Below are 11,779 nucleotides of genomic sequence, written 5' to 3' on the forward strand. Positions count from 1 at the left end.
CTTGGATGATAAATATTTTTAGGGCTAGATTGATTGCATTTCTGTTGAAATCTAAACGATTTAGATTGATTCTATGAGTTTAACGACGTTTATGATGAAGGAAACTAGAAAAAAATCAATAATTGGATGGGGTTAGATTTTATGCACGACATATGTGTATGTACACTCGTAAGAGCGTCAGCTTAACCCTATAACGAATCTATTTTAGATTTATCCACACTTCCATCCTTGGACGAGAACATAACTCCTGAAAACAATTGGCAAAACATGTTTCTTTATCAAATAAAATCAAGCGTACGACAGCATCCATTTTCAAGCGAAAAAACGGAAAATAGTTTGAGGAGAATAAAAGATAGATACGGTTAAAAAAACGATGTCTCACATCAGAGATAGTCACGCTCGGTTTCGTGGGTTCGATCCCAGGTCTCTTTTAACTATTTATTCCAATGAACGTAAATGCCCTGAATGGCAAATCCACCCTTGGAACCAGCCATTCCGTGCAACACTTGATATCTGGTCATTGTACGCGTATGTTAATTAGAAATGATGTCCCGTTAGACGAATTCTCGTAAAATGTATATTTACTTTTGAATTTCGCCCTTTTAATAATGACTCTTGTCATTCATTTTGGTTGCTTTGAAGACATCTTCTTGGTTCAGGATGACATCCTTGAGTGCCTCAATCCAGGGACACCCATTGCCTAGAAGTTTAAGGATTTTCAGTCAAGACGTCATCCTGAATCTGAAACAATTCAACTTTTGCAAGAAGACCATAGCAAAAGTTAATATGTCAATATGACAAACATGCCGTTATTGAAAGTGCAACCAATATCTTAAAAAGTTTTTTTTCGGTCGCTGTATTTTTTTCAGTGGAAATTCACATATGATGTCCTTGTTATGAAATCATTTTTGTTGTTCTTTATACTCTACGTAATGGATTAGAATCTTGTTGTACATTTCCACACCTTTGTTATATTTTCTACAATTTACTGAAATTGCATTCCACATCTGATTTTTTTGTGTCATGTCTAGCGCCTTGTTATGATTTTGTAATAAGATTTCCCTATATCAAAGCCTTTACATGTATAGCATATATAGGTCCTTGTAAATGAAAATAAAATTTCAACTCCTAATCACATGGTTTTCCACGAAGAATTAGATTGTATCAATCTGAAGTGCAGTATAAAGTGTTAGAGAAACTTGTTTTTAAAAAAATGGCATGTCTTTCTGATGGCATCAGACAGACGGTATTTACCGGAAATTCTTATCATGTTGTTTGGATTAGACAGGCATAAATTGGTCGGTTCAGATCGAAATGACTTCACAATTACCAGCAACTATGATCAAATTTACATGGGATAATGAACCCAACAAAGGGGTCAATGTTTTGTCTTGACAGGAAGCTCTCAAGTTGAACAACCTCTGAATTAGAACAGTAATTAGCGGGCATTTCAATAACACGGAAAACATAACCCATAACAAATTGAATACAGTATGTGTGGGTTCAAAAGTCAAAGTATTAAAGATGGGTACCTTTTTTATTGATAAATGATGACCTGGCAAACAGATTAATTGCCCATATTGAATTAGGCGTCAATTCATAACAATGTTTTCACCTTTAACACCTAAAATCCTCACGGTAACGGAAACGAGAAAATATTATTAAACGATCACGATAAGGGGTATCCTTTTCTGAAATAGCCTTCATCGAATATTCAGCTTATCAATTACTTATGTTCCTGTTCTAATAAAAACTTTTCATGTCTAATGAAGACCCATATCATTTTCATTCATACCTAAAGACTTAAAAACGGACAATTTGAGAATAAGCTTCACAGTGCGAGAAATTAATTTTCCATTGAACGTCTGTGTCTTCCTCGAACCTTTGGAGTACACGTACTTACCCGAGCCTTGATTGTCTCTGTACTCTACATACATACTATGTACTTCGACTCTCCATCTCCATCAAGTCTTTTGATTTGACTACAGGAATATCAGAAGCCCAAGTTTGGGCACGTTTCCCCAGATGACGGATGGTCGGTTGGTCGATCTTTCCTTGGCGAAGAGCCTCACCAGCTGCTCGTTGGGCTATTCTTAGCCCTCGATCCTCCATCCCCACATTCCCTCGTGTCTCACTCTCCGGTCTCAACCCTTTCGCCCAAAGTGGATGACGGAATAAAAGATAGGGACAACAACAGCAAGTCGGGAGCTTTACTCACTTTCGAGAGAACTCACCACTGTGGTTGGTGGCTTGGAGAGGGGGGGGTTCTCGCCGCTCAAATTGGCACGAGCTCAAACAAATGACGTTAAATGGGTATTGAGTGAAGCGATATTCCGTCAAAGTGGCCCAAATGTTGAACGGAATTCGGGTCAATGGAATAGTTCCTTGATTGCGTGACATGTTCACCTCCTATCGATATTGATAATGCTTTGATTAGGTATGAGCATGATCGGATTACAATTTATAAGAGCCAATGTAAAGGATTATCTTTCTCACCCGAATCTTGCCACACACATACACCCTCCAAGGGAGAACTTGTAGTACATTGAGCACTTGACAAAACCATTTTTGGGGCTAATATTCCATGTCAACAGCTGCTCGGACAGATGAGCGGAACGAGACGAAACGAAATCCAGAGGCCATCGTGGCTGGCCTCAGTTGACCCTTCGACTTATTATGATCAGTATGAAACCAGGTTTGGAACCATTGAGATGGTGCTTGAGTGCGGAATTGTGTCCTTGGAAGAGTTCCAATCCGACTTGAACTTGGATCCATGCGATCATGGACCAAGGTCGGGTTTATTGTGTGAAAAGTGTCTAGGGTTCAAGATTCCACGAAATCATCCGGAACGGGCTCTGGCATGCAGGTAGGATGGCACTCACTGGAACAGAATAATCAGGAGCACGTTCCAATATGGATTTGGAAATCTTTTACAGATGCCTGGACCTGCCCATTTTACAAGCATCCCCGAATTACGGAAGCACGCTGTATCAGAGAACCAAAGTATTCGAGTACCCCAGCCAACTTTTCTTGGCCAATATTGGTGCGCCCAACCATGACGAGGATGATGAGGATCGGGATAGTGGATTAGGAGAAAGTCCACCAACTACTCCTTCAGATTGGAACCCGAAGAATCATCATGAGATTTCTTCCATACACTTTGGTGAGTTATGTGCTTGGGCGTGTATTTTGTTTGTACTTATACAGTGTACACTCGGCTTCTAACCATTCAACCATCAAAACCAATCGACGGGACATGATTGGGTCAATTAAGCTGTGGGTTTATCAACATGTATTTTCCATAGCTTTGGTAGCGATCAATCGAACTCCTTCCAAGAAGTCGGTCTCATGGGTATTGGCGTGTGATTTCATTGCGACTGAGAATGCTACCTTGAAAGACTGACCAGACTGAAGTTTTACCGTCAGAAGGGCCTTACTGAATATGCAAGACAATGGCTTGATTACTAGTGGCCCTCGAAAAATCCAATTTTAAGGATCCGTCGAGGTTGTCTATTGCATTGCCAAGATCCTGAAAAATTGGATTCTTGGCTCCAGACTCGGCAATTCGTGCCATCATTCTTCGTTAAGACCGGCTTTTTCAGCCTTGTAACAAGCTGGTGACAATTTGATTAGACCCATCAAACGTAAGTCAGTCAAGAAAGTGCCCGGCATTTTTTCTGGTAATTCGAACCGACATTTTCCAGTTCATAACCAGAGAGATTCGAGAATGTTTCCTTTCTTGTGCATATCTCGTACATCGTACAAAAGTACAATACATGAAGCCAAATACTCTCAAATCAATAACGATGTTCGTTGAAGCGATCTCAGATTTACCAAAATTGGTCCATTTCTGTTCCATACTTGACACTGAAGCAAACAATGGAATGTACTCCAAGTCCAATCGGAAAGTACAAAGTAGAAATCGACTTCGATTCCTTCACAACAATGATCGACATTGTACCCATAAGAAACATACCCCTTCTTTCTTTCCCCTCCGTATGACGTACTTGTATACACTGTATGTACTAGAACTCTACTAATTCTTGAAGCTGATGCGTCTTGAAAATTGTAGACTCACTAATGATTCCAGGAATTCTACCATCGTGCTCAAGATCAGTTTCTAACCAACGAATAACGTCACTGGGTTGTCAAGTGTTACATTATTGGTGTTACTGTGAAAGGTCCATAGGAAAGCCCAACACATGATTCAACCACAATGGAACCAAAGAAGGATATGACGCAGCGGCAGAAGCGGGAGAAACATTGTTTTCCTGTTTGAAATTCTCGTCACTCCAACAAATAGAGCATGGAACAATAGAGCTCTAAGTGTTCTAAGTAGCGTTAAAGCAACATGTCTGATATTAGGACTACATTAACACTTGAGGTGAGGATCAATGCCTGATTGCTCGAGGCCAAGACGATTTGATCGAACTCTGTGAACGTGTTCTCAAGGATCGGAAATGTTCAGAGGATCCAGATCATGCTATCGAAATCCTCAGACGATAACGTTGCCTTTGGCTTGTTTGCTGAACATAACGAGTTTTTTTCCTGAACCGTCTGAGAGTTGCAAAAGATGGTCACATTCTCTCCCAACGTGTTTGATTGGTTCATCAAGCCATTTTCCTTAAACTTTCCTGACTCAGATTCTGAGCAATGTGTCTGTTCTTGGCGACAAGAGTGTTTTAGTGACAATAAGTGATTGCTAGACCTATGTTCAAAAGAACATCAAGCGATGGCGTCAACTTCCACCTTCGTCAATGGTTTCTCAGAATCAGAAGAACAAAATAGCCAAGTTTGTTTCGATGAGATGAAATCAAGACGGGGGGCACTGAAATACGTGTTCATTTGATCCAGAATATGAAAACATGCGCACGTACAGTGTAGTAACTATGTATAATATGGTAATTGGAACATTTGTTTGAGCTAATCTTAGCATAAAGATAACAACGAATTATCATACCGGAACCAAAGGACGCTCAGTAGCATCACAGACCTAGAGATTTATAATAGCCTGTACCAAGCAGGCCACTTTTTGAGTCGAAAACAAGCTGTTCCTAACTTGATGAGCCATATGTTTGGATATGTATAGTACAGTAACTCTTAAGAATCCTATCATTCAATACATGACAAGCAAATGAGTAACAGGGTCGAACGGTCAAGCTTGGAAAGCTTGTAATTTTACCATCAAATTTGGTCTAAGCTTCCTCAAAAAGATTTGCAAACTTGGGCCTTGTTTGGAATTGGAGATGGTGCATATTTAGAAGTTTCGATTACTCGTCGATTCGCTGGATTTGGTTGGAGGAACTTGGAAGTTTCTGTGAAATCAAAACTACTTATTCACTCTCTTTGGGTTTTATTGGAAATTTGGGTCTAATGATGTAAGCAAAGCGACCACTTGAATTCAAGGCTAGAGTAAACAAATTTAATCTAATTCCGTACTAATTGCCTTCACAAAAGAAAGAAGAAATGACCTTGAGCCGAGTCCGGGGTTCTTTTGATGATCCACACATTTTCCCGAATAAAGCGCATGTGTCCTATCAACTAATGCAGATTGTAATTCCCAGACCCAGACATGTGATGTAATCGTAATTACATCTTCACATTTTCAAGTAATGGTGTTTGCAGTTCTTCTTGGTTCACAATCCGAAGCAAGTTCATTCTTCGCTGGTCTTCCCTCCTTTCCCTTGGCACACGTTTTGATGCTTTTATCATGACTGTCACGGGTGAAACATGGACTATAGTACTGATCTCTCGACATATTTGAACTGCTGGAATAGTATGGCGGAAAGTTTGGAACCCATCGAAAATTAATCGAAAAAATCTTGGTCTTGATATCCTACAAGCAGATTCACACATCCAGAATTATTGGAAGGAGCAAGGCTCGACCAAGGCCGTTTATGCTCTAGTAAGAGCAATTTCTTTTAACTATCAGATTCTTTTCTATGATTCCTACGATTGGTATTGGTAGTTTTCCTTACCATTAAAGGGTGATATGAAATATTTGACAAACACATTATGCCAGCTACTGCTATATACTTTTTATTTTTGTCAATGTGGGTCAAAGGCTTGCCATCATGACTTACATTTAAAACCAATGAGTTTATATTTGTACTTGATTACGTTTCAAAATTAATTGACATAGGTCTGCCCATACTTAATCGTGAAAGAAACCAAACCTACTTCATTATGCAGAAATGCTCTCTTGTCGCCATCGTCTGCCTTAAACTCCGGGACCTCATTGTTCAATGTTCTAGCACATTTGTCGTGACCTAATCCTCCCCTAGACCTCCTCTCTGGTTTGACATTTTGAGCATTCTTGGTGAAAAAAAGCAATCTTGGAACTCGCTCTGGGTACATTTTCCAAACTTGACTACCTCTGTCGAACTAAGTAGCGAGAAGGCCTTCCCGCCGTGGCCTTTACCATCCTCTTGTCCTTTCTGGCTGGGCTCTCCTCTCGTCCGCTCCCTCGTTAGGTTTCCACGCCGGATTTCTCGAGACGCGACGGCCATTTGGGCTCGCGTTCTCGCCTGTGCTGAAGGCGAGTGGTCTTGGACAAGGCTTCTTATTTGACATTTCTCCTCGGAAGTTATCAGTTCTAGTTGGAAGAGATACTAGGTTAGAGCCTCCTCTTTATGTCAACTTTACTTCTGATCAAGACAAGTATCCAGTGGAACATTGGTGCCGATTTGAGCGGTTCTCGTTGGTTGGTCCACTTGAGAGTTCAGTGATTAAACGAGAGAGCGTTTATTGCACGTGAAAGTGAACCATGAATGATTTGGGTGAGTTTCAACTTGTTGGTGTCCCGGATGTAGGTTTTGCATATCCGGGTAAACTGTTTTCGTCAACCTTTCCCCATGGAGATTTTTTGAAGTGAACTTCAAAAGGTGTTCAAGGGGATTCCCGAGGGTCAAATTCATTTTCCTCCTTTTTATTTGGGCTAAACTTGCTACTACTCGAATGTTGGCTTGAGAAAAAAGAGAGAAATGTTGGTTCAATGTTTTTTAATAAGCCTTCGAATCGAGAAAAAGGGAGCAATGAAATTCTATCCTATATCCTCACACGATACCTTTCGTTAAATATTTCATTTAGGGGCACGAAAATGGCTACGTACAAATTTTTGGACGCGTCTTTTCATCAGGTTTTATATTGGCTTTTCTATTTCATACTGCTCACACCGAGCCAAAGAAATAGCTTCCCATAGATAAAGTTGGCCACATGCAATTGATGGCTCCAAAACGAGACCGAAATAAAAAGATACATCAATTTGAATGTAGAATACCCGCGTGCGTTTCTTCACAAGGAAGCATACAGTACTTGTAACATCGGTCTTTCTTTCAGGCGAAACTCCAAAAATCCAGGTCAAGGCCGCCAATGAGGCCGGGACTTCCACACTTCTGTCCAATACGTACTTCCAGCGGTTGAAGGCGTCCAGTAATGTGTGCAACACGCATTCAGTCCCAAGCTCGCCGTCGCCATTCTCCAAGCGATCCTCGCCCGAGGTCCGCACCAAGCGGTCTCAAAGGACCTCCGTCACTAGCACATTGTCTGAGATCCAGATCCAAATCAATGATCGGCGAGAAGTCAAGTTCCCGAATCGTTTCCACAAGCGATTGTGGCGGTGGATCAAGTCCAAGACCCGGAGGAAAACTGGATCTAGCTGCCATTTGGTGGTGGAGACCCATGCCAAGCGAAAGCATTGTTGCACCGAGAAGTTCCCCGCGGAGATTAGCCTCCAGGTGTTGGAGGAGAAACGCCTCTCCATTGGAGGTCAACGAGTTCCCTATTGTGCCCGAGGCTCCTGGGCAGACATCAGTATCAACTCGGGAGTTTACGGGGACCGACGATTATCCGGATCCAAGTGTCTCGTCCCTCCATCCACTCAGATGAGTACCTCGCGCGATTTGTCCATGGAAAGTGGCTATCAGTCTCATTCGTCCCTCTCATCACCCGGTACTCCTCGAAGTCTATCAGCTCGACGAAGGAGCTCTCGGGGCATCACGGCCATGAAATTGAGCAATAACAAGAGCTTCTCCGTTGACACGGGATCCTCACCTCCTTATTACATGAGCAAGGAAAGGACCTTCAAGAACTGGCGAAGCGAGGACCATGGTTCGGAATTGCCCTCTCAGGCAACATCCCAAGCTGCTACCACAAGCATTGGAGTGGCCACAGCGGCAGCCTCATTGAGCTCCGTGCAGAAAGCAATGGAGCGAAGAAAACAATTTAGTCGGCTGAATAACGTGTTCCACGAGGTTGTAGAGGATGATGGAAGTAGTGGGAGTGACAGTCCTTATTACATGAGCAAGGAAAGGACCTTCAAGAACTGGCGAAGCGAGGACCATGGTTCGGAATTGCCCTCTCAGGCAACATCCCAAGCTGCTACCACAAGCATTGGAGTGGCCACAGCGGCAGCCTCATTGGGCTCCGTGCAGAAGGCAATGGAGCGAAGAAAACAATTTAGTCGGCTGAATAACGTGTTCCACGAGGTTGTAGAGGATGATGGAAGTAGTGGGAGTGACAGTCCAGATTGTACCTTCGAGGCTGTGAAGCAGTCCTTGGGGGAGTGGCAAATTCCCCACGACGAAATTACCTTCGGAAAGAAAATCGTCGGTGGAGGGAGATTCGGCCATGATGTCTTCACCGGCAAATGGCACGGAGACGTGGTGATCCACAGCTTTCGAACCAATGCCAGCCAGGAGATCAGAAATTACTTGAGCAACATCAAGACCTTGACTCAGATTCGACACGAGAATATCGTATTGTATATGGGGGCGAGCGTCGTCCAGGATCAGATGTATAACATTGTGACAAATCCGGTCAAAGCCGAGTCCCTTCATTCGTACCTTTCCTCTTTAAATTCCCCAATGGACGTTGAAAAGACGCTTTCTATAGCGAAACAGTTGTCGAACGCGATGGGCTATCTGCACGCCAAGAATATCATCCATGGCCGAATTAGCTCTCGGAATGTATTTCTGGAAACCAAAGTTCAGCTCTCGCTCCTGGATTATGCGGTGGGCCAACCAAATACAGTCTACAGCAGCCCCAAGGTGCTTACTCATCCAAACACGGTTGAGCCCGAAGTCTTTAATGGCTCAGAAAAGGCCGATGACATCTTTGCCTTTGGGACATTGCTGTTTGAATTGTTCTCTTGCCAACTGCCCCTTCGATGCGAGCAGGAAAACGTCAGGGCCGCCAAGATCCGGGCCGGAAACCTTCCGGAATCTCTCGTTCACGTCCATTGTACGGATCGTCTGAAGCGGTTAATCCAAAAGTGTTGGGATTACGATGAGAAGCGAAGACCATCCTTCGCTCAGATGGCTCCGCATTTCTCCCCGGGCAGCGGTATTCTCCGACGTCATAGTTCCTCCGAGCCTCGTCTCGATCAAATGGGCAAAACAACTGGGCGTGATACGACTGGGGGACCAGCTAAGAATACCTGCACCTCCATCCCCATGTGTGTGGGAGTCTCGCCGCCACGGGAACAAGAGGAACAAAAGGAAGAGGAACAAGAAGACCGAGAAGATCCCGCCCCCTCGTTTAAATCCTAAAGCCACAAAAAGAGAGAAATGGAGAGGGAGCCGAAGAGTCCTATCCAAACAACTCGGGCTCGTTTCTTCTGGCTCCAAAAGGCAACCACAAACCGGATCTAGAGGTCTCTTACTTCGCTTTGCTCCAAGAGTGGCTGAGGCCTTGAGAGTTTTGAAGCAGAACCCACCCACCCAACCAACCAACCAACCAACCAACCAACCAACCAACCAGTCCTCCTCCCACGCTTTTTAAGGAGGCTTTCTCCCACGACGTCTCGTGGAAGTAACTTTGAGGCCTACAAAGGCTTCTAAAGGTTCTTGAAGAGACAAGGGGCTGAAAAGAAGCGAGATAAAGAGAGACATGCGTATGCAACTGGTGGCCTCTCTATTTCTCTCTCAGACCAACCAAAGAGCTTGTTGAGGTGGGGGAGAACAAGAGAAAACGAAAGTAGAGCCACCACTCCATAGAGTCCCTGTTTGTTCGAGTTCATTGATGTGGCAAAAGCCAAGATCCTTTTTAGCCAGTCCATATCACACAATATCACCTTTAGGCTCTGATCCTCAGTCTCAGGTGCACGCTTGAATTGAGCCACTTCCAAGACAAAGCAACCAACCCCGATGGCCAGACTACACTCAAAATTTGCTGACCATGCAGGAACCGTATGGAAATCTGTGAACGTGGTCTTTTCAACTAAAGGCCTGGGGAGCTGTTCAAGCCGATTACTTGTTGGAACGACGGCAGAACTGGAGTACATGATGTTTCTTATGGTGCCCACGCGTCTACTTCTTCTCCTTGTGAACCCACCCACACCCAACCAGCCAATCGGCCAACCAGCCAACTGCCAACATGAATGCGTGGGAGGTCTTAAAGCAAAAGTAAAAAAAAGCCGGAACTTCTCAAGTCTTAACACAGTTTCAGTTAGTAACAGTAGCTGGCCGCCATGATGGGTTCCTGGTTAATATTTCTGGGCACAGATCTTCCCATCGCATGAAGATAAAGAGATTATTTTCCCGTATATTCTAACACAAGTAATTGGTTGTGAAAATGATATGTAAATCGATGAGCGATAGTATCAATTGCATCAATTATACCAATACGCGTAACCCAAATATTCCACGGAACTCCATTGTCATAAAATCGGTATACCTTAAAGAAATATATTATTACTCTAATCTGTTATCGGAAGATGGGTACATTTGCTCTGCGTCGTCAAGCTTGACTAGATCGAGAAGCCATCGTTCAAGATTTTTGTGGAAGGTACAGACCACGGATCAGCCTTCAAGACCATGATGGGATTGAGTCCAGTTTGATGTTAAATTTGGACTTTCGATGAACACTGAGAATAGCTTAATTCAAGTGGGGTTGAAACATGTTTCATGGCGCAAGTGAACCATTGGGTGGGAGTCACATTCAAACGAGAGCGTGGGTGTTAAAAAGAAACGTTTTTCCCTTCAGAGTCAAAAGGGAAACACATAAACCAAGTTGTACGTAGAAGTCGGACGGAGTACATTAGCTTCAAAGGGAGCCCCAAAATTAGACTTAAGAGCCAAATTGAGTTACTTTTGGGTGTGAGATTGTGATTTTCACAAGGACCATGAATGATTCGATGAAGTACTGCAAGAAAAAAAAATGTTCTTTTTTGACATTGCTTTGTGTATGACTGATCTCTTTTAAGAAATATTGGTTTCTTTTGAAATCAAAATTTAGAGCTTCAACACCCTATGTGGTATTGTTGACTTAAAACCTTTAAGCGAGCTAAACATCGCTAGAATATTTGCATAGATAGTCAGCCGGCAAGATTGGCCGCACAATATGGCAATAAAAGTAATTGTCCGACCTTGAATGTGAAGAAAATCGAATTCTCTGTAGAATAAATTATCTTCACGTTAAGATGAATTATTCCAGTTTATTTAGGAATCTTGGTCTAGTTTATCTTCATGTCAGACGATAGATTTTTTGACAGTTTCTTTGATTGTGTAGTTGATTGATGACTTGTAAAACCAGCTCTTATTTGTAATGCTCCCCAAGGACAAAAATAAGGGTAACTGAATGTGGAAAAAAGTCACCGACATTCAGGCTCAAAATTCGAATTAACGACTTAAAAACACAACTAACCGCCAAGTGTTTTGATTCTACTAGACTGTGACTGTAAAGTCCTTGCCTCTCGAAAAACCTGATGTAAAAAAAAAATAGCGATTACTTTCATATCTAAAGCCAAGGTTGTAAGTCCAAAGGAATTGCAACAACCTCA

General features: G+C 42.8%; 1 protein-coding gene across 1 annotated transcript; it reads left to right on the forward strand.

The window, feature by feature from the left end:
• Positions 1-6,632: 6,632 nt before the first annotated feature.
• LOC131879561 (tyrosine-protein kinase receptor TYRO3-like) lies at positions 6,633-10,707 on the forward strand. The gene is made up of 2 exons (XM_059225917.1): positions 6,633-6,779; positions 7,339-10,707. The coding sequence occupies exons 1-2, from the start codon at positions 6,767-6,769 to the stop codon at positions 9,546-9,548; spliced, it is 2,223 nt and encodes a 740-aa protein (XP_059081900.1). The 5' UTR covers positions 6,633-6,766; the 3' UTR covers positions 9,549-10,707.
• The last annotated feature ends 1,072 nt before the right edge of the window (positions 10,708-11,779 follow it).

The sequence above is a fragment of the Tigriopus californicus genome, chromosome 4, assembly GCF_007210705.1.
Source record: "Tigriopus californicus strain San Diego chromosome 4, Tcal_SD_v2.1, whole genome shotgun sequence".
In the NCBI taxonomy this organism is placed as follows: domain Eukaryota; kingdom Metazoa; phylum Arthropoda; class Copepoda; order Harpacticoida; family Harpacticidae; genus Tigriopus; species Tigriopus californicus.